General features: G+C 48.3%; 1 protein-coding gene, 1 long non-coding RNA gene and 1 pseudogene across 3 annotated transcripts in view; 1 reads left to right on the forward strand and 2 right to left on the reverse strand.

Annotated features, from left to right (window-relative positions):
* LOC144306280 (uncharacterized) overlaps positions 1-22,732 on the forward strand; it is a 173,257-nt gene that overhangs the window by 84,231 nt on the left and 66,294 nt on the right. For both annotated transcript variants that reach the window (XR_013373350.1, XR_013373351.1), the window contains exon 5: positions 17,849-17,940. This is a non-coding gene — a long non-coding RNA (uncharacterized LOC144306280). The remainder of the gene's footprint in view (positions 1-17,848; positions 17,941-22,732) is intronic.
* LOC144306278 (cofilin-1 pseudogene) lies at positions 667-1,177 on the reverse strand (annotated as a pseudogene).
* Positions 1,514-7,687, reverse strand: FZD7 (frizzled class receptor 7). The gene is made up of 2 exons (XM_077885756.1): positions 5,954-7,687; positions 1,514-2,732 (listed from the first exon to the last, which is right to left on the reverse strand). The coding sequence occupies exons 1-2, from the start codon at positions 7,670-7,672 to the stop codon at positions 2,622-2,624; spliced, it is 1,830 nt and encodes a 609-aa protein (XP_077741882.1). The 5' UTR covers positions 7,673-7,687; the 3' UTR covers positions 1,514-2,621.

The following is a 22,732-nucleotide window of genomic DNA, read 5'->3' on the forward strand; positions in this document are numbered from 1 at the left end:
ACCACTGAGCCACCCAGGTGCCCTGCCACCATATGTTAAGTAATATTCCAAACAGCACTTGGGTCTCTATAATGACATTTGTCAATTTCTGTCTAGAAATATAATTATTTGCTTATTCCTCCTTGGGCGACACCATGCTCACCCTGAACTATGTCCCCAGTTACTCCAGATGGATTGCCTTTCTTACTTTTATCTGTTTCTCTCCAGTCCCTGTCAGAGCACCTCCAATATAGTTACTGCTTGAGCAGTACTTCCTTTTGTTTTGTTTTTTTCCCACAACATTCCATTTATACACAGAACTAAACAGACAAATACAGAGTCACTATTGTGGTTAGAATTTGGCAGCATGGGAAAAGGGAGGAACAGGTGGGGAACTGGGGTGTCTTTAAAAGAATACAGCCCTTCCAAACTGGGGTGCCTGAGAGGAACTTGGTCTGCTTCAACCCAAGAGGAATCACAAGATCAAAAGTGGTTTGTTTGGGAAGGCCAGAACCGTCAGGGATAGAGGGAGGAGGAAGGACCAGGGGGTGAAGGGGCTGTTTGGCAACTGGGGTGAAGGGATTGCCCTCCCTCTGCTGGGATCCCCCCCAGCCACTCGGGTCTGGCAGGAAGGGGGCAGCCTGCAATACCCATGGGCAGGTCTGGGGCTGCCAGATGCTCCAGGCAGGGGCTGGAGGGGGCTCACAAAGGCTTGCCCTCCAGGGACATGACAGCACTGCCCCCCCCAGTTTCTCTGCCAGGGTGCAGCGGTCCTTCATCTCTTCGTAGCAGTTTGCTTGTAATTCATGCTTGATCCCGGTCAGCTTTTTCTTGATGGCATCCTTGGAGCTGGCATAAATCATTTTGCTCTTAAGGGGTGCAGACTCAGGTGCCCAGAAGATAAACACCAGGCCCTCCTTCTTGCTCTCCTTGGTCTCACAGGTTGCGTCATAGAGGGCATAGCAGTCCTTGTCTGGTAGCATCTTGACAAGGGTGGCGTAGGGGTGGTCTACAGTCTGGCCCACATCACCTACCAGGATCTCCTTGCCCTCCTCGAAGATGATGTTCTTGTCCTCGCCCAGGCAGAGAAGTACTGCCTTCTTGCGCTTCTTCACCTTCTCTGGTGTTGGGAACTTATACACCTTCATGTCATTGAACACTTTGATGACACCGTTGGAACCTCCACGCCAGAGGCCATGCTTCCGGAAGCAAAGGGAGATAGCAAAAAGGGTCAGAGGAGAGGAGAGCCCCTGTGGCTGCTGCCCAGATCCGACTGAATCTGCAGCAGTACTTCTTGAAGAGGATCAGTTAATGGTAAACTACTATTGTCTTGGACAAACTTCCTTTTTTCCACCACTGTTGTACTGAGAAAACTACAAGTGACTCAACTTTTTTTTTCTGAAGAGAATAAGAGGCACAATGTGTGGTTACCAAAGATTTGACATTTTCATGTGCCCTCTTAACTAGTTCATTTTTGTATAAATGTGAGGAATACAGTTTCAGATGTAAGAAATGTCACACACTGGGAGCAAGGTTTATGAAATCGATTTAATGCCAGTAAGGGTGAAGTAATAGAAAAAGAGAATAGGCCTATGAATTGTTAAGTCCACATTGGTGTGCTTGTGGTCCCTTCTAGGATTTCCTGGAGCCCTATAGACTGTTATGCACCACCCACATATGCATATATAAAAATATACCATCTATAAATAGCTACCTGCCTTTTCAGTGAAATTAAAGATGAGAGAGTTAGAAGAGAATTTCCCAGTGTGATTACAGGGCTCAAACCTACAGCTGCTACACTCCTGTAGTTCTACCAAGAGAATTTCTAGTATCACTACTTTTTATTAAGCACACTTAAAAAAAAATCTTTAATGGCAAATGTCATCCACAGGACATTTATTTATTTATTGCCAGGATTTCTCACATACCTACTCAAAAAGATTCGGTGTTGCGTATGGTTATTGTGTAAATAATTTTGTTTTATCAACTACAGAAAATTTTCACAAGTGTTTCTGCTCCTTATCTAGGGATTAACACCAAACTGCTGCCAATGTTTTTCTTAAACCCTACACATGCCCTTTCATGAACAGTCTCCCTCACATATTTTCTGCTAAGATGTGTCTCTTTAAAAATCTGCGAGCTTCTAAAATTCTTAGGTAAGAATCAACTGTGTAAGGGCGCACCCCAACGTGAAAGGAATTAGACTGAACACTTTTATCTTTGCTTACAAAAAAGCAGGTAGTAATTTATTCAGTCTTTGTTCCCTCACCGAAGACCAAGGCTCTTCAATCTTTGAGCACCCTGAAGAACGAGGCAGCTCCGACAAGAGGGGGGACACATTTATAGGAGCAGTCACACAGCTCTCCCCACACAAGGGTCTAAGTGCCTTTAGCAGTTAATTTGTGAGCAAAAAACTCCATCGGGAGCCTTCGACCTACTCTAAAAGCAAACATTCTTAACAGGCGGTATTAGTGTGGTGTTAAAAGAGGCATGCTTTAACCTAAAAGGTGTCACTTTATGAGCAAAAACTGGATAAACCTAAAGAGCCTTTAAGTCGCTATTTTTTTCCTTCCTTGATGCCAAAATCTTCACAGGTTAAGATGACCTCACAGCCATTGTGATGTTCAAAACCCAGGAGGATCTTAAAAGATGTTCTGCACAGAGTGCAGCGGCGTGGCTTCCTCCTCCTGGTGAGGACTGTCACTGGTTTTCCTTCTGTGTGTTTGTAAAACACACCAGCCATGTGAGCAAGCCTGTTAATTAAAACAAAAACAGAACTGTTTCTGTTGAGCTTTAGAAGTACAGAAGCTTAGAGCTGAAGCAGGGAAGGAGAAACAGCAGCGTCCAGTCTGCTGCTGGGTCTTGATGGCTGCCCAAGAATGAAGCAACTGTTAGGAAAAGCCAGGAAATAGGCACCTGAATTAAAGCAGAGAAACGAGTAGGGAAGAAAAAAAAGAAAAAAAAAAAAGGCAAGCGAGTGAGGCTTGGAATTGGAAGTATTTAGAATGCCTTTATCGTTTCCCTGAGGGACTGTTTAATATCAAAGTGGCTGGATAGGAAGGCTTCTCAGTCTAATCTGATTCCAAAGTTAGCCTCTCCGAAAAGAGAAAAGAATAGCTTCAGTGGCTTGAGGCCATCCTGGGGTCAGGCTGGAGTCTATTCCTGCCGGAGCTGCTGAGTCACTGCCACCTCGGGGAATCACTTGACCTCTGGTTCAGTTGACCTAGAAGGTAGAGTGAAGCCTACAGCTGAGAAGGCTCCATCCCAAAGGCCTTTGCTATTAACTGGAACCCTCTACTGCCTTTCCAGCCACAAGAACCGAAAGGATTTAAGAATTAACAAATTAGGTAAGGTGCATTGGAATACAAAAACAATTAAAAAAAGAAACATACACAGACAAACAAAATATACTCACTGAATTCTTCCCACAGAAAACATCACCAGAAAAGCAGACCGAAAATATCTTCCAGTCCTCTTTCAAATATGGTCTGCATCTTTGAAGAGTGGTAAAAACATGGATCGGATAAGCACTTCTCTTAACGAGATGCCTGTCCTATACCTTCCATAAGTTATTCAAAGCAGGATACGAAAAGGCTTAGGGATGTGTGGAAAGGTAGTGTGGTGGTAGGCAGGAAGCAGCAACAGAAAAAAAAAAATTAAAGGACAGATAAGGCATTCATTACACTGTATTTTAAAGGGCAAGGAGAAGACTTCAAATATAGAACATCTACATGAGGGACAGAGCCAATGGTATCCCTCTATACCTTTTCATAACATAGAGTTCTGTTCTTTGGCTTAAAGATATATATGAATTATAAACTAAATAAACATTCACTTTGTATTAAAAAAATTTATTTTGTGATCTGTACATGTGATAAAGTGGGGCTTCCTTGTAGACTTTTAAAGGCAAAACAAAACAAAAATCCAAAGTAAAAATGTATAAATACAATATATATTTTTCTTACAAAAATGGGAGATTTACAAAATATACATACTGCACTTGTCTCTATTTTACAAATTTCACATGCAAGAGATACAACACAAAAGATGCCAAAAACTGTGTAGTGGATGTTTCAAATCTGACAAATGAGACTCATTTTGGAGGTTTAGGAAATACAAGGTTCGATGTTAACTTTAATATAAAAAGCAGCTCCACTCAACTGAACATTACATATATAAAGTAACGTGTACTCCTGACAGTACCCTCTATGGTTTAAAAACTGTTTAAAACAGCATTTAAAAATTGTTTTGAGAAATATAATAGTGTTGCAAGATTGGAGGGTGGTGTCAGAGGTGGAATAAAGGTTACCTCCCATGATTCTCTGCTCAGCTTTAGAGCATTATGCAAAAGAATCAGTTCTATTATAGAAAAAAAAAGTACATGATTTAAGATTAATAAATTTAAGTCATGCAGCACATTTCAAAGAACTCCAGAATTACTTTGAAGTTTACCTTCTTTTAATGACTTTCCTTAAAAATGGGACCCATGGTTTGAACTGTCCCCTTCATTCACTGCCATTTCTGCAGGTCACCTCCCCACCCAGCCACACAAAGACAGGGTCAGCATACACATGATGTTTTATAAACGGATTTATGGAACTAAGAAAACAGGACAAAATGGTTCTTTACTTTTTTAAAAAAATTTAACTTCTTTATTATGGAGGCTGAGGGCATTATGCTTTTCCTTTTATCTTGAAGGATTCAAATCAGAAGAAAATAGAAAACCTAAAGGCAGGTTTATAGGAAGAAAAAAATAATAATAAAGGGAGAGATTTCCCTGAACATCTGAACAGAGCCTGTAGATAGGATTGTGTGTTCTGAGTTAAATTTATTTAAAACAAACGCAACAAAACCCCCTGCATTTCCTTTAGCCAAGTCAGAACCTCTGACTGACTGGGGTATACGTGGGAAGCACGGTGCCGTTTACTTTTCCTTAAAAAGGAATGTTTATCTCAGCCAAATTAACATCCAAAGGGAAACCTCTGACTTGTGCTACTTTGCCTATAAAAGTTGCTGTCTTCACAGTTATGCCTTTCCACAGGGGAGACACTTTTGTTTCCTCTTTTGTCTCTTACAACAAAGACAAGGGGGAAAATGCACTCCTGTTTTGAAAAGCAACAAGTCATCACTTCTTTTCAGGGTATTAAACCAAATAAAATACCTTCTTCCTTCTGCCTTCCTCAGAAAATAAAAAAGCAGAAATACCTACTACTCATCTCCTTTGCCTCAACTCTAAATGTTTATCTTCATTTCTTTCGCATCCTCACATTAGGATTCTAGGAGGCGGGCCTCCCAAGACCTCCAAATGCTTATTTTACAAGACTTGAAAGGAGTAGGAGAGGAAAAACAGGCGGGAGGGGCCAGGGGAGGAGAGACTGTAATGTCTGACCCTGGAAATTAACCCATCTGGGCTCCAGTTTGGCCCCAGTGAAAAGAGATTATGGTTTGACCACCGCTTGACAAGACACCGCAGGGAGTCCTCCCTTTTCCCAACAAAGCCGCCGCCGCAGACAGAGCTGTACCTTTCACCCGGGCCTCACGGGAGTGAGGACAGGCCACTTGTCTTGCAGCAGGGGAATCGCTCAGTCTCAGTTCAGCCCCGGGGCCAGGAAGAACTCCGAGCCATCTCTGCTGGGCTCAATCTCGACAGGCCCAGGTTGGCCCCGCACCGGGCGTGATTATTAACATCAGCCTTACCATCATCACCATCATCATCATCATCCTCTTTCTGCAAGTCTTTGCCATAAGTCTTTTCATCCAAACCGTCTTTCCACCCAGGCCTCCTTTTCCAAACCCACTCCTCGCCCCAAATCTACAACTATCATCTCTCTTCCAGGTCACTTCTCATTGGAAGGGGGCGGGGGGTGTGCAGGTTCCAGAACCCCACCCCCCTCAACAGTTCTCTCCTTCCCGCGTCTCTCCCCCTGCTTGGGGATGGGGGAAGGGAGGGTGGGGGAGGGGCCGGGGCTCATACCGCAGTCTCCCCCTTGCTGCTGTGGCTGAGTCTGTGGTAGAAGCGGCGCCAAGACTGCAGAGTCTTGCCGGACCAGATCCAGAAGCCGGTGGTGATGCCCACGATCATGGTCATCAGGTACTTGATCATGAAGACAGTGAAGTCGGGGCTCATGGGCGGGAAATGGCCAGGCGGGCAGGGCACCGCGTAGCTCTTGCACGTCTGCAGGAGCCAGGTGCGCTCCCAGTGTTCGCGGAAGGCCTGCTCGTAGAAGTAGCAGGCCAGGACGATGGTGGCTGGCACCGTGTAGAGCACGCTGAAGACGCCGATGCGCACCATGAGCTTCTCCAGCTTCTCGGTCTTGGTTCCGTCGTGCTTCATGATGGTGCGGATACGGAAGAGGGACACGAAGCCGGCCAGCAGGAAGGACGTGCCAATGAAGAGGTAGACGAACAGGGGCGCCAGCACGAAGCCCCGCAGCGCATCCACGCTGGACAGGCCCACGTAGCACACCCCGCTGAGCAAGTCCCCGTCCACCTGGCCCATGGCCAGGATGGTGATGGTCTTGACAGCGGGCACAGCCCACGCGGCCAGGTGGAAGTACTGCGAGTTGGCTTCGATGGCCTCATGGCCCCACTTCATGCCGGCTGCCAGGAACCAGGTGAGCGACAGGATGACCCACCAGATGGAGCTGGCCATGCCGAAGAAGTACAGCACCATGAAGAGGATAGTGCAGCCCTCCTTCTTGGTGCCCTGCGCCACCGTGCGGTAGCCGTCGTCTGAGAAGCGCTCCACGCACACGGCGCGGTCCTCCAGCAGGAAGCCGGCCACGTGCGCCACGGCCACCATGAAGTAGCAGCCCGACAGAAAGATGATGGGCCGCTCGGGGTAGCTGAAGCGCCGCATGTCCACCAAGTAGGTGAGCACCGTGAAGAGCGTCGAGGCGCAGCACAGCACCGACCACACGCCCACCCAGAGACGGGCAAAGCGCCTCTCCTCCTCCTTAAAGTACATCAGGCCGTTGGCTCGGCCCGGCTCGCACGGGGCGCCGCAGTCGCGCTCGCCCAGGAAGCGGTAGCCCAGGTAGGGGGGCACCTTGAGCTGGCGGGGGCACGAGAAAGGGAAGGCAGCGCGGCCCCTGCCGTCAGCTGCCCCCGGGGGCAGGGCGGTGAAGGGCAGGTCCGGCATGTAGGGCGCAGTCGGGTAGGCCGTGGGGCCGCCGCCCGCGCCCCCCGAGCCGTCGGACGTGTTCTGGCCCACGCAGATCTCGCCGGCGCCGTGCACGGGGAAGTTCTCACAGCGCAGCCGCTCGGGCCACTGAAAGCCGAACTTGTTCATGAGCGCCTCGCAGCCCTGGCGGGCACGCTCGCACAGGGAGCGGCACGGCGGGATGGCCTGGTCCAGCACGGTGCACACGGGCGCGTACATGGAGCACAGGAAGAAGCGCAGCTCGGGAGAACACTGCACCTTCACCAGCGGGTAGAACTGGTGCACCTCGAGGCCCGCGTCCTCCTGGTTCGTGTGGCCCAGCAGGTTGGGCAGGATGGTCTGGTTGTAGGCAATGTCCGTGCACAGCGGGATGGAGATGGGCTGGCAGAAGCCGTGGTCCGGCACCGAGATGCCCTTCTCGCCGTGGTACGGCTGCGCCCCGGCGCCGGCGGGCAGCGCGCCCAGCAGCGCAAGCGCCAGGGTGCACAGGCCCAGGGGCGAGCGCGCCGCGGCCGCGCCGGGGCCCCGCATCGCCGGCCACGGGTGCGGCGGCGCTCTCAGCCCGAGCAGCGCGACGACGCGGCCGCGAGAGGCTTGGATCCGGGGAGGCGCGGCCGCGCCCGGCGCATGAGAGTCCTCCCGGCGCCGCGGCCGGGGCGTGGGCGGCGCGGAGCTCAGGGCGCTGCAGCCCGGGTGCCCGCGCCGCGGGGGCGCCGCCGCCGTCTCGGCCCAGCAGCGGGGCGGCCGCCGGGAGCCCCGGACTCGTCGGCCCGGGCCGGGGGCGCGGACGGGGGCCGCCGCCTTCTCCCGCGGCGACGTAACGGTGCGGCGTTCTCCGCGGCGAGGAGCAACAAGCGTCTCGGGTTCCCCTTCAAAGTTTGCCCAAAGTCGGCCGGCCCACAGCGCACGGCTCCGCACGCGCCCCCCGCGCCGAGTCCGGCCCCCGGCGGGCGAGAGCCGGCGCCGCCGCCCGCGAGCCGAGGCCGCCGCCGAGGCGGTGCTGCTCCGCCTCCTCGCCTCGAGGCTCTGCTCGCCGCCGCCGCCGCCGCCGCCGCCGCCGCCGCCTTTCCGACTCCCCCGCTCCTTCTCCAGCCCCGAGAGCTCGGCCCCCAAGTTTCTGCCAAGCGGGCGATCCTCGCTCCGAGTCCGATCGGCGCTTTGCAGCCAAGAGCTCAGCGAGTTCGTTTTGGAAATCCAGTCGCACTGCGTCCGAAGCCGCGAGGGCCCGCTGCCCGCGGCCTGGGCCTGGCCTCTCCAGCCTCGCGAAGCCCCGGCCCGAGTGTCCCGGCGCCCGCCCGCCCGCCGCCGCCGCCGCCGCCGCCGCCCGCCGGGAGGGAGCGCAGAGTAACGCCTCGGAGTCGCGCAACTCGCCAGAAGAAGCGTCGGGCTCGCGGGGCTCCGGGCCGCCCCGCCCCCTCCCCTCCCCCCATTCACAAACCACGCCGGGGGCGGGCCCTCGCGCTCCAGGGCGGCCCAATGGCAGCCTTTGTTTTCCGTGTGGCGGCCTCCGGATTGGGTGGAAGTCTGGAGGGCGGGGCGAGGGAGGCCCGGGGGGCGGAGCCTGCAGCGCTCTGGGCGGATTCCTGAGGGGAGGGGCAGGGGGCCGGGACGGAAAAGTTCAGAAAAACTTTTACGGTGAATTCGCTCGAGGGGTGGGGGGTGGGGGGTAAAACGCACCAGAAAGGGAATTGGCTTATAAAGATGTGTTCCTCTTCCGGGTCCGCTGAAACGCTCGTCTCGAGCTGGAGGGCGCGGCGAGGGAGGCTTTCCTGGGAGCCGCTGGGAACCGCGCAGAGGGACGTGACCCGGGGTCACTCAGGGTGGCCCTGCCCGGGCCCGCAGCGCTGGGATTGGCAGGGCGCTTTGGGGGCAGCTGGACCCTAAGTGCGGGCTTCGGCACCGAGCGAGAAGGGTGCGCCTCCCAGGTCGCCCTTTTCTCCCCAGACCCAAACAGACCACGTGAGGCCACAGTCCCTCGCACCCCCCTCTCCCGGCAGCAGGAGGGAGGAGGGGCCCCGCGTCCCAGAGACGGGAGTCGGGAGGAGGGGGCCGACTTAAGGCGGGAGGAAGTGCAGACCCCTCCGAGGGGGCTCGGGGACCCCGGGGCCCCCCGGCCGCCCCGCCCGCGCGCGCGGCCGGGAGCCTAGCAGTCTGCTGTGGCTTTTGAGCCGTTCCAGGAAAACTAGGGGTTGGCGGGGGGACGCGGGGAGGGATGATTTTAAAGTACCTGAGACCGAACGCCCGGGCACACGGGACGGCTTGCAGCGCGCCTTGGACTGCGGAGCTTTCCCTGGATCTCGGGCGCGTGGCCACCCGGGGTCCCCTCTGCGCTGCAGCAGCAGCGACCTGATCCTGTAGTTGAGACGCGCGGAGAGGAGTTTAAATGCGTGTAAGAAACCAGGGCACTTGCTAATTAAGGAGTTTTCAGAACACAAAGAGAGGTTACCCGTGTGCTCCAGTGGCGTTTTCTGACGGGCTAGCGGTCTTTTGTTCCCGGTCAAATCTTCCGTCTTGCTCGCGGCACTGGGTGCTCCCGTGAGCTCCCCGGTTACTCCGGGCGAGGTCAGAATTCACCGGGGGGGAGGGGGGGGCTCTCCCCTCTCTCCGGGAAGCAGGGAGTATCGCGAATTCCCATGCAGGAAAGTGACAGTCTGAGAAAGGCTAAATCTGTCTCTCACTGTCTCTGATACACACATGCGCACATGCACACGCGCACGTGCACACGCACATGCACACACACATGCACACCCAATACTATGCTTAAGAAAACGTTACTCCTGGCTGAGCCCTTCCTTCTGCCAGCCTCAGTTCCAGGCGCTGGTCCCTGTGAGATTTCTGATCAGGTTGCGTGTTTGTAAAAGTTACTGCTTTTGCTGACTCGGGTGAGCTGCTTTTCCAGCAAGAAAAAACAGGTTCTGAAATGTAAGACAATTCATTGGGTTCCCTTCCATTGGAGACTTTGGCTTCCTCTGTTTTTCTTTATTTTCTATTACTGAAGTTTACCGAGCATCTTACCTACCACTTCACAGTTCTTTGTCCTTTCCCACTCTTGTTAATGGATCTGGAGAGCGGAATCATTTGGGCCAAGGTAGGGTGTCAGACAGCTCACATTCTCCATCCGCTGCTCAACAGGAATCCCCCCCCCCTTTTTTTTTCTTCCCGAGCATCAGTTTCCCCCCTCACACCCAGGATCTTATTTGTTTTCTTTTGGGTTATCTGCCCCAAGTTAATACAAAGGATTAATGACATTTACTTTAAAAATATTTTATTCCTTCCCTATATATATTTAAAGGCTTCTCTTTTTCTTTCTAAATTATTATTCTTACTACCTAACATTGGGGAGCATTGATACTGCCTTGAAAGATGTTGTTTAAAGACAATGCTGCTGCTTTGCTTTGTCATTTAAAGTGTGTGTGGTAGGGGGTTGGAAATCCTTTTTTCTCTCTGTGAGCTTCTGGATATCCTCCTTTTCTAAATCAAATTTTCATGCTTATTCATCAGGCCACTGATCTAAGTCATCTTTGCTTATTGAGGGAGAAATTGCAAGCACTGTCATCAAATAAAATGAAAACCGACAGGATAAAATACTCTGTTTCAAATACAGCTAAAACCAGTTTAGTTGATGAGCTTTTACTCCCCATATTATAGCCCCAGACAGCTCCCTGATGATAGGTAATAGGGATAATTAAAAAGAAAAAAGGAGAACCCTTTAAGAAAATACAAGAGATGAATGAAATAAAAAAAAAATAGTCTACAGTCTACAAAAGATGCAGAAAACCTATCCCAGATGGAAAGTATCACCGATGTGAATCCTGAGTCCTAGAGCACTGTAAGCAGACAAGTGCAAAAAGCATAAAAGCAAAGACTAATTTTTGGAGTGTTTTGTTTTCTAAAGTGATTTTTAAAAACCCACTCAAAAATTATTCTGAAAAACAAGAATTCGCTGTTTGTGAGAGGGGTGTGGTAGCCTTCTGTGCCTTGCCCAATACAGAATTCTATGATTTCAAGGAGCTAAGTAATAAAAGGAAGTAGATCAGAAAAGCAAGTTCACAATGTAGGGGGCTAAATAGCCTATCTTAGACTCTATGATAAATGTAGTAATGTTGGTTCACATTCTGTCCAGGATCAATTTAATTTTCTTTTCCAAGCAATTCTTTCCACACCCAACTCCCAAAGCCACTAACTGGTATCTTCTTTGGAGAGCTAAGGGTGGAAAATTTTGTAACTGTCTGCTGCAAAACTTCCAATTGTCCCTGCCCTTTAAAACAACAAAGGCTTTTATTTCTTCACATCATAGTCATATGGTCTCATAGAAAAGTGATGGTATTCATTGGCTCCAGTTATGTAAATGCTACTTATTTTGGCCAAGTCCCAGGTTTATCTAGTTGAATTACATTCTGATGTCAGGCCAGATTTGAAAATGGCCACCTTCGTGGTACCACAACCCTGTGGTTGTAGTGAAACTCCAGCTGCAAGAATTACTCATGTGAGACCAGAAAGGGCAGCTTTTAACATATACTTCCTTTTTGGCCTCTCTTTTACCAATTTTTGACTTTATAACATTAAGGACTTGGAATTTCAAGTTGCCAAGTTGCCATTGAGTTCCTTTCATTTTAGTTTGGGGTGTTGGATCATTCCCAGAATGGGAACATTGTTATCCCTAAGCGGACTTCCAACTGTAATGAAAGTTAGAGATGTTTAGATTGAATAAGAGGGCAGCCGTGCTGAAGTCCTGATAGGTGTGCTAGGCCCCACCCAGTAGAGGTAATTTATATCGTTCAATCTGTTTGATCATTTTTCTTGATGCTTGAGGGTCGCATTAGTTATCTATGTTGTATAACAAATTACCCCCCAAATTTAGCAGCTTAAAACAACAGACGTTTAATATTTCACAGTTTCTGTACGTTGGGAATCAGGATGGGCTTAGCTACATCCCCTGGCTTGGGGTTGCTCAGCAAACCGTGACCAGGGTATTGGTTGGGGCTGCAGTTATCTCAGAGTTTGAGTGGAGGAGGATCCACTTCCAAACTCACTCATGTGGCTATTGGCAGGTCTCACAGTATCTGTTTTCAAGGTCATCACATGGCTGTTGGCAGGCCTCAGGTTCTCACTAGCTGTTGGCCAAAGATGTCAGTTCCTTGCCTTGTGGGCCTCTCCTAAGGCCACTTATAACGCGGCACCTTGCTCCCCAAGAGCAAATGCTGAGAGAGAGAGACAGAAAACACAGAAGACGGCAATCAAGTCACAGTCTTCGTGTAATCTTGGAAGTGACATCCGGTCATTTTTGCCATATTCTATTCATTAGAAGCGATTCACTAGGTCTACCCACACTCAAGGAGTAGCAGGGATTACTCTAGGGCATGAAAACCCTTTGGAGGGTGAGGATCACTAGGATCCATTTTAGAGACAGTTTATCATAAGGGTTATTCATTTATTCCTAAACTATTATGGAGATGAGGTCACAGAGAGAAACAATTCTTGGGCCCCTGCCCTTGGGGAGTCCAGAGAAGGTCACAAATAAAAACGCATGTTGAGGGCAGCCCGGGTGGCTCAGCGGTTTAGCGCCACCTTTGGCCCAGGACCTGATCCTGGAGATCCCGGGGATCTAGTCCCACGTTGGGCTCCCTGCATGGAGCCTGCTTCTCCTTCTGCCTGTGTCTCTGCCTCTCTCTCTCTCTGTGTCTCTCATGAATAAATAAATAAAATCTTTTTTAAAAATGCATGTTGATTGGTTATGATGTCACTTGCATCTGTTCCAACAGAAACCTAAATGTGGCCAGCCATTTTTTCAAATACATGCCATTGGACTTGAGGAAGAAAGAATGTGGAGGAAGTTGATTAATGAATGACCATCAGCAATCCTGAGGAGAAACCTCCAGGTGGAAAGGGTGGACCATTTTGGGGAGTCAAATCTGTAGTCAAGGACAGAACATTTGGATCATCGTCTCTAGAACAAGACTTTGGCTATTTGGGTTATGAGATGAAGCACTGTTAGTAACTGCTACCTACGCGTTTAATGCCAGTCTGCCCAGTACTGACGGGTAGGACGGCTGGCAGAGGTGGGTAGCACAGACTGGTGAAGTTGTGCTTTCCACCATTGATTTCCTGTCATGCCTCTGCAAGTCACTTAACCTCTCTTGCTCCCTTGTGTGTTGGGAGAATTAGTGAGATATTTATGCAGTGCTTTGTGATCTGTGGGCAAAAATTCCTGAAGACAGAATCCTAGTTTGGTTATATGGATGCAAATCATAGAAACAAAAGACCAAGTTCAGTGCATATTTTGGGGCTCTGGCTCTTTGCTAAAGTCGTGATTTTTTTTTTTCAGCAGTATGCTGGTAAATATTTAATGACCAGCTCTCTAAGAAAAAGCCCTGATCTGTACATTTGCCAATTTCCATGGTGTAAATACTGCTACTGTGGCTTATTTCAAGCCAACGTTATGTTACTAAACTTGGATTTTGGAAAAGATGCAGGTAATCAGCTCTCCCTGCAGAGCTGGCTTTAGCACACCACTGGGTTTACAGAACTTACTCTCTTCAGGTTATTTTGAGCATTAAAATCGTTGTATTTTTAGTAGAATGATTGTCATTTGTAAAGTACCAGGTGCTTTAGGTACAATATTTCTAATTTTGTAACAATTCTTCAAGTTTCTAGGTACCAGTTCCTTTTTATAGTAGCAAAGTCTGGACTAAAACCTAGATTTATATAACATTTTTCGCTTTGCACTGAACTGCTACTTGATATCTTCTTGGTAATCATCACTAATTTTTGTCCTTTTATATGTCTTAGCAAAAGCCCTTACAGGGCAGCCCGGGTGGCTCAGTGGTTTAGTGCCGCCTTTGGCCCAGGGCGTGATCCTGGAGATCTGGGATCAAGTCCCACATTGGGCTCCCTGCATGGAGCCTGCTTCTCCCTCTGCCTGTGTCTCTGCCTCTCTGTGTGTGTGTGTGTCTCTCGTGAATAAATAAATAAAATCTTTTTTTTAAAGCCCTTCCAAAAATTAGAGGAGCCCCAGAATTTCTGGACTTGAGATATCTAGCCCAGATTGGTTATGATCCCCACTGAGTATTATACCTCTGCAGTTTTCAAAACCACTTGGTAATGTTTACTATTTTTTCTTTTCTGATTTTTCAAGGGACAGTTTAATTTCCATTGCTGAAACTAGAGCCAGTAGGGAACTAGATTAGGAGATGTGGGGGCACTCTTTCTGTTTACTATGGTCAGTGTGTCAGGCCCTTCCCATCAGAGCATCTTGGCAGGCCAAGTCAGCAGAGCAGAAGGAGGAGAAGCTGCAGAAACAAGACTCACAATAGTCATGACCTCCAAATCATGATTTCGGGGTTTAAGTTTTAAAAGCTCACTAAGTGATTTTTTTTTTTTTTTTTTTTTTTTTTTTTTTAAGATTAGGCAGGTTTGAGAACCACTGACCCAGACTTGTATTCCAAAGCAGTGTACTGTGCCACTGATGCCTTCCTTATAGAAAATCTCTGGTCTGTTGTAAAGTTCTCACTTTACCTGATTGTGTTTTGAACTGAAGGATGAAATAATGAGAAGCATAAGGGAAGATGGGGTATGTGAGGTGTGTGTGAGAGATATAAGAGAGAGACAGAAGTAGTTGGATGATGTGATGTTGGGCCTGGGACTTTATTCATGAGCCTCAAGAAGTTAAGAAGTTCATGGTGGCAATTCTAAAATGTAGCAACTGCTACTCCCACAGTTCATCCACAGCATTTCCTCAGACTGACATTGCCATCCTTGTACCTTGTACCACGTGAACCCTCACCTCAGATGATTGAGCCAGGAATAGGCAAGCATCCGACCCAACCATGAGGTTGTCTGGCATGAGACCTAGTCCAACTGGTGTGCTGACTGGGTACAGAGTGGTACCCAATCAGATCCTTTCATCTGGGGAGTCTAAGTGTAGCATATAGTGGCAGAAGCTGAGAAACACTCATTGAGAAAGGAACAAGCAGAAAATAGAAAGCAATAGAACCTTGGAGGAAACAAAAGCCACGAGGTAGTGAAGTGCATGGAGAAAGCCGTTAAGATGGTAGCAACAGGAGGAGGAGACAGAAAGGCAGGAAAGCAGTGTCTTCCTGGTGGAAGACTATGGCAGAAAGGAAGGAAGAGGAGAAAGAACCCATTTCCAAAGGAGAAGACAAGGAGACTAGGTTACAGGAGGCGTTTCCTAGCTCCTTGCCTTAGAAGCCTACCATCACCATTAGCGAAGCAACCTGACTGCTTGTTTATTCCTAATAACTGGAGAGAATCTCACTAACTCTTGTGTCTGGGAAAGGATGAAAACTCTTCTGACTTCATCCTGGGGGATTGGCCCACAGCAGCAGAAGGCTGACCTCCAAGGACCACCGCCAGCCCATTCCAGGGACCTATCCATTCAGGGTTGGCTAATGACAGTGTTGCAGCCATTGTCATCTTGCTCAATGGCCTGGATAAAGAATTTATTTATTTATTTATTTTTCTGGATAAAGAATTTAAAAGGAGACGCCTGGGTAGCTCAGTGGTTGAGCACCTGCCTCGTGATCCCAGGGTCCTGGGATCGAGTCCTGCCATCGGGCTCTCTGCAAGGAACCTGCTTCTCCTGCCTATGTCTTTTCCTTTCTCCCTGTGTCTCTCATGAATAAATAAATAAAATCTTAAAAACAAAAAAAAGAACTTGAATGGATACCTCCTAGGACTGTAGTTGACATGGAGTTGCTCTAATTGAGTGATTGATTATAAAGTCTTTGGAATGTAGGAATTATCTATGAAGTCATTTAACTGTCTTTCGAAGTGTATGAAAGTTTGTCTTGAGATGGATGTAGTACATATCTCTATTCAGGATCCAGCAGAGGAAAGGGCCCAGGTACAGCCAGGGAAATGAGAAGAATTCTGAGGATCTTGGTCCTGGCACGAGCCCTTTGGCCTCAGGCAAGTTGGTTTACCTCTCTGGGCCCGTTTCTTCATCAGTGAAGTGAGGAAGCTGGGCCCGCTCTGAGGTCTTATGGCTGGTTCTATTTGGGGGTTCCTCACCTGGATTGAGATTTCCCACAGTAGGGGCGTTTTCATGTGTTATGTGGAAGTTACCCAGCAAAGCTGAGCCAGTCTCACCCCAGTTCCCGGGGACTGGCCCAGTGGAGGCTCATGGCTTGCTATCTGTGCACTGTGTCCAATGGGTGCCGGGAAGAAGGCCAGGCGTGCTGTACACTGAGTGTGCCCTTAAGGGCCACTTGCCCATGGCTTTTCTTCCCTTTCACATTTCCACTTAGTCCCGTCTCCCTCTCCTGCCTCCTCCTCGTTATTGTAAAACAGTACTTTAACCTCTAGAGCCAGGCTCTTCAATTAAGGTGTAGACAAAGTGGTTTGACTCCACTTGATTAAAAACTTTGTGAGGGGACAGGACACAAACCTCAAAACATTTGCCTTTCAAAGCCAGGGAGGGGGTGGGGGCGGGGTGGGGTAGAGAAACTTGTTATGTGATCTCAAATTTGCCAGAGAATTTGCCAGATGTCAGTTTAAAAGGAGTCTAAAGAATTCCTAAGCCTTTGTTTACCAAATCCTCCTCTCCCCAGTCAGAACTTCAGTGAAACGGGGGCCTGTGGCTACCTGGCTGCAAAGGCCAAGGAGAGGCCAAAAGTGGGTGGGAAGGGGCGGGATTGGGGGAGGGGGGTATTTGAATTTTTGTGTTTTTTTTTTCCTCTTAATTATCTGGGGCTGCCCTTCGAGAAATCTGTTCTCTTTGCGTTGGGAAATTAACTCTTAATCTCCACAAATGAGGGCAATCAACCCATTTACTAAATAAACACAGATCATTGCAGACTGGCTGCTCCCTCTTTGTGATTTAATTTGAGAATGGCTTCACCTGAGGGAGGAGGCTCGGCTGGGCCCGAGCCACCTGGCGGGTCCCCAAGGGAGGTGGCAGGATGATGAGGTGGTTAGGAGAGGGCAGGGGAGCTGGCTTGAGACTAGAGAGGGCTTTAGGTGTTTCTTCTTCTCTAGGAAACAAAAGGCCTTCCTTAGCTCAGGTCTTACCTTCTGAATTTATTTGGGGCCTTTCGTTGTACGGTGTTAATTTTGGCTTTGAAAGTGTGAAGCTGGTTAAAGCAACTGTTATTAGAATGTTGGCTATCAGAAGTCTCTGGGATGGGAACAGAGAAGTCCTTTCTTTCTTAGCTAACTCGTTAATATATTGACGAATTTCTCCTTGCTTTTAGTTCTGCCTCCTTAGTCGTTGTGTTGTTTATAAGTAGTCACAGAAGTTTATTCAAATCCCCAGGAGTTACACTGCGGTGAGATGCATGCTAGGCACGGTGGGTCTCCGTAAGTGGCTGAGTGCACGAATGAATAAGGTACATTTTAGGTTGAAAAGGATGAAATAAAACCACATGGAATTTATTTATTTATTTATTTACTTACTTATTTATTTATTTATTTAAATGTCTTTAGAGATTACCATGTGGCAGGCTCTGGGCAGGGCGCTGGGAGTATACTGTGTCCCTGCTGTTATGGAACTTCTACAGTCTTGTTGAACAAACGAATCTGGCTTTGTGTGGTGACCTTGAGTGTGTCTCAAACTTATAATAGGACTTGGGCCCTGAGCTGGGAGCCAGCCCATCCTGTCATGAAAAAGGAGGGGCCGAGTTGAAGAATGGTTTTGGGGGATTTTTCAGAAACGTACATCAGAGGTAATTCTTTTCCTTCATTTTTCAGATGAGAGTACCGAAGCCCAAGATGGTGGATTGAATTGTCCAAGAGTTCACAGAAAGAACTGGAATGAGGATCCACATTTTTGGTTCCTAGAGGTGAGCTTTATCCAAGAGCTTTGCACAGAATGGGCCCACTTTATTTATCAATTTATTTATTTATCTCTGCTTCCTGCTCACCTCACTCTGGAAACGGGCTTGTGTGAGCTCTGGAGTGAAAAATGAGAGGGACCTGCGAGGCGAGGTGCCTCGGGTTGGCTGGGCCTGGGCGATCTACGGGAAGCAGGTGAGTGCCGCTGCCCTGCTCTGGAGCCACAGCCAGAGCTGACCCTCCCTCCCCAGCTGTGCCTGGTCAGGAAGCCACTGAAAGGGGGGTTGCAGGAACCTCGGCAGGGGGAGGGCCGTGGGGCTGCTCCCGCTGGCTGTTTGAGCTGGGGAAAGGGCTGTTGGCCTGTTCCTGTGGCCTCCAGCAGACTTGTAAAGAGCTGCTACCAAAACGGAGCAGTTTTGAAGACATCCCAGGAGGCGGGAGAGGAAACATTTAGAGAAGAGATAAACAAAATAGGCGACAGACTTCTCACCCTAGCAAAAGGGGCTTTGGTTTACCTGTGAAACTTCACTCCTCCTCTTCCCCTAGCCTTAAATTTATAAAGCTGGTCCTTGGAGCTCAGAGATTACCCACTACCTTAAGGCTTTGGTTCTGAGGACCATATTGGTCTTGCTGTGTCTTAGCACCCAGGGCTGATGATATCCTGACTTAAATTCCAGTTGAACAGTGAAGAGAAAGCCAGCTGTCTGACTCCAACATCTGGTATTAGTTGTATCATTGCTATTTTTGTTAATAGTTCGCATTTATTGAGTGCTTGCCGTGGCCAGGCACTGTGCTAAGAACTTGACCCGCACCATCTCCTTGAATCTTTATTCTCACAACAGCCCTTTGAGTAGCTACTATTTATTGGACCCATTTTTGCAGATGGAAAACCAAGGTATAGACAGGTTCAAAATTACACAGATAATGAATAAAAGAACAGGCCTTTGGAACCCAGTTCTCGCTTTGGGGAAAACAAAAGCTTGTGGGAAGGAAAGAAGAAGAGGGAAGTTGAGTCTATCACTAAGACCATGAACCTCCTAAACACCTAAGTATGTCTGGTCTGGAGAAAGCCCTCGGAGAGCAAACAGATAGGGTGATCTTGTGCTTTCTATGGAAGGCTCTATGAGTTTCTATCTCCCTCCTCTGCTATAGCCAGCTGTCAAGGAGAACATCCCAAGACGGGGACAGACCTCCATGGGATAGTGGGTGTCCCCAGGTAGCCATCTCACCTTTCTCAGTCTGTGGGGAGTGATAAAGTCATTTTTCCATTAACTGTTTGGAAAGCTCTTGTTTATAGTGGGAACTCCTCTCCCCTTTCTTTGGAGATGCAGTCTGATAGCAATGGTTGAGAGCACAGGTTTTATGGATTTGAATCTTTGTTAGGTGGCTTCAGACAAGTTCCTTTTCTGGGCCACAGTTTTCTCATCTGTAAAATGGTAATGATACCAGCATCCACCTCATAGGATTGTGAAGTACAAATGAGATAATACGATGAACTTAGTACCTAGAATGTTGTAAATGCTCAATAAAGGGTAAGTATTACTGTTCTTTGTGCTTTAAAAAGACAATTTGGTCTAGGCAGACATGGGTGCTGAAACTTCTGGTTTCTCAGAAAGCTACCAGCGTCCAACTATGCTAAGTTGAGAATGAAAATATTGTAGAAATGGCAGGGCCAGGGAAAGTCATGTTTCTGTCTGCATATTTCCAATGAATTAATAAGCTGGAGGGGCGCCTGGGAGGCTCAGCTGGTTAAGTGTCTGACTCTTGGTTTTGGCTAGGGTTGTGGGATTGAGCTCTGATCAGGGTCCTTGCTCAGTGCAGTCAGCTTGAGAGTCTCTCCCTCTGCTCCTCCCCTGCCTCTTGTGAGCATGCTCTCTTTCTCAAATAAATAAATAAAATATTTTAAAAAATAATAAGCAAGAGAAATAGATATTTGACAGTTGCTACAGACTACAGGAGCTACTGAAGGGAAAGCTTTCTTTTCCAAATCTGGATGTCTACAACCCATAGGAAAGAGATATTTTGGGCATCTCATGTTTATTCCTACCAATGTCCTTTTTAGGCATTGGGCTTTCAGAACCAAGAACTGTGCTAAGTACAAATGAAATAAAGTTATTTTTCATTCCTAGGCAAAATGCACATAGAGTTCATCAGTCTTCAGAAATACTGAACTTCTAATGGAAAATAGGGAGAAAATTAGGTGATCCATTTCCTACCGTGTTTATATTATTATTTTATATTATTGCCCTGCCCATTTCATGTGGATACAAACCAATGCAAAATGCCCTACAGAGCACTTAAAATTTTCAGAGCCTGTGGAACTCTGTCCATTTTTGTAAGTGGAGGGGTCAGAAACAATTATTTGCTACCTGGCCAGCCCCCAGCAGGCAGTAGTTGTTTTTTAAGCCATCCTGGCATTTCCCAAGAAGCTTTGCACTAGCTGGGTGCATAATAAATACCTGCTGAATAAATGAGTTATTGTTTCCTACCTTTCTTTACCCTATACAGTTCAACTTGTTGGTTTAAGAGAATTTTCCTCATCACAATTTCTAAAAGCTTCAACACTAACATTTGTGTTTATGTATGTATGTAAAATAGCAATTACAAAATTCTGTTTTATGTTGTAGTTGCTGGTAAATGGTGGCCTCTCTTTATCATGTCTATAAATCAGGAAGAGCTTTGAGCACACAAGGGCTTAGAACACTATCTTACTGTTCAGAAACTACAGATTCTTTTGATAAACACAAAACAAACCCAAACGAAAAACCTCTCACAATTGCCTAGAAAGACTAATGTGTTTTTATCTGCATTTTTTTAGAGAGGCTAAAAAACTTGCCCAAGACCATAGAGCTAGTAGGTTTTAGGCTGAGGTTTGAACCCAGGTCGTCTCGCTCAAGAACTAGAGGCACTGCAGGTGTGTGTGTGTGTCCAGCCGTTTCACAGTTCTGGCTGGAAGGATCTCCCCTCTGCCTGAACTCCAGGGAGAGAAGGGTCTTTTTAAGGGGTTCCCATTTTTTGGATAGCTTTAATTGTTAGAAAGTCCTTCATTATATTGAACTGAAATCTGCCTCTCCAAGGCTTTCATTGATCTTCACAGCACAAATTTAATCCCTCTTTCACACAACCGCCCCTCAGGTAAGTGTGAGCCACCCTCCTCCCCCACCTCCTGCTCCTCCAGACTATTTGTGGGAACACTAGAAATGGACCCTCTCAAGTTTCCAGGCCCCCAAAGCGGGCAGCTGGGGCTTCAGGGAGGCGAAATGGGGCTTATGCAGGAGGTGGAATGTTCAATCAGGTGCATATTGTAAATAGCTCCTAGGCAATGTTTAGAATGGTGGGCAAGGATTCCCCTAGGATCCCGCTAAGAATGGCTCACTGTGCCTGAATTATACACTTCCTCGTAACGCAGACATTGCCATGAGATATAATTGGTCCTGAAAGTGGTAGTCACAGTGGAATAGCAATAACTGAGCACTAGCTGTGTCTTTATTCCAACCTAGGTGAGGTTCAGTGGGAAAGAGAATCAGATGCACAAAATTAGCAAGGATGAGACAGAAAAAGACATCGTAACGGGGAGGAGCCTGCATGGGGATACGAAGTAGGTTCTGCAGCGGGAGTGATTATGTGGTCCCTGAGGGGTTTGAAATAGCAGCAAACCTTGCTAAGTGCAAGGAGATAAATGAATTCCCTGGCAAGAGAGCCGATTAAAAAAATTTGTGTCCTCTCCATCAATTACTTTGTAGAAATAAAGATGCTTGGGTATGTTGTGGGATGGGTAAAGCAGTAAAGCCACTGAGGCCAGCTTCTCTGGAAAGCTCAGTTGAGAAGAATGAAGCAGAGGCACCTCGTCTCTGCCCCCCCACTCCCACTCCGGCCTTGGGCTAGAACATGGCACCTGAGGAATGGGGGGCTTATCCTCCTGTAACCACATGGCCGGATGTCTCTAAATGGTCAGAAGGGATGTGCCAGCCCCAGAGCTCAGCGGACCTGAAATCCTGGTCTCCTGGAGAGGCAGCTGGGAGGAGGAATACTCACGGAGCCCCCTCCCCATACCCCCCCCACCCCCAGCTTCTAAGCCTATCTTACTCTTGGAGACAAATTCCCCTTTGTCTGAATTTGGATATTGTTCCCTCCAATGGAGTGGAGTCTAAGTCTGGCAATGCCAGCTTCCCTCGGAATGTCAAGCCAAGCCTTTGAGCAGACAAGGCAGGCATTCCTCAGCCTCAGTCTCTCAGCATTACCCAGCGATTAGCATAACATGACACCAGGCCCATCAAGATAAGGATCCTAATGGCCACAATGGCTTCCCTTTCTTCCCTCAACCCTCCTTTAGCCTCCTTTAGCGCCGCACGCTCACTTCCAGCAGGGAAGGGTTTATGAGCGTGGGGTCGGCGGCCCGTTCTGCAGGCAGCTCCCCGCAAGGCTTGAGCGAGGGCTCCAGGGACAGAGATGCATTTCCCTTTAATAAGCTTCTCACACTACATTAAAGATAAAAGGGGAAGGGAAATATTTATATTCTGACAAAGCAGCTCTTCCCTTCAGGCTCTTGTTTTATTTATTAACTTGCTCTGTCCCTCTCTCAGTCTTTCTCTCCGTTTCAGGGCCTAGGCATTTCCTCTCCTTCTCCCCTTTAGTCATTAATTTTGCGGGTGAGTGACAGTGACAGGGGGACTTTAGAATCGTTGTCAAAGAGATGAGATTTGTATGTGGGCGCCATTCCCAGGTGACACCGACAGCTGTTCCTCCGCCCTCCCGGGAGCCGCTCCCCATTACCACCCTTATTATATAGCTCGGGGACCG

Source organism: Canis aureus, chromosome 36, assembly GCF_053574225.1.
Source record: "Canis aureus isolate CA01 chromosome 36, VMU_Caureus_v.1.0, whole genome shotgun sequence".
Classification (NCBI taxonomy): Eukaryota; Metazoa; Chordata; class Mammalia; order Carnivora; family Canidae; genus Canis; species Canis aureus.

What these genes read in the sequence shown, in the direction of transcription:
- FZD7 (XM_077885756.1), bottom strand. Translation starts at nt 7,672, where the DNA reads ATGCGGGGCCCCGGCGCGGCCGCGGCGCGCTCGCCCCTGGGCCTGTGC. An exon ending in GCAGCAAGGGGGAGACTGCG is followed by an intron (nt 2,733 to 5,953) that starts GTATGAGCCCCG and finishes TTTAATTAACAG; the next exon opens with GCTTGCTCACATGGCTGGTG.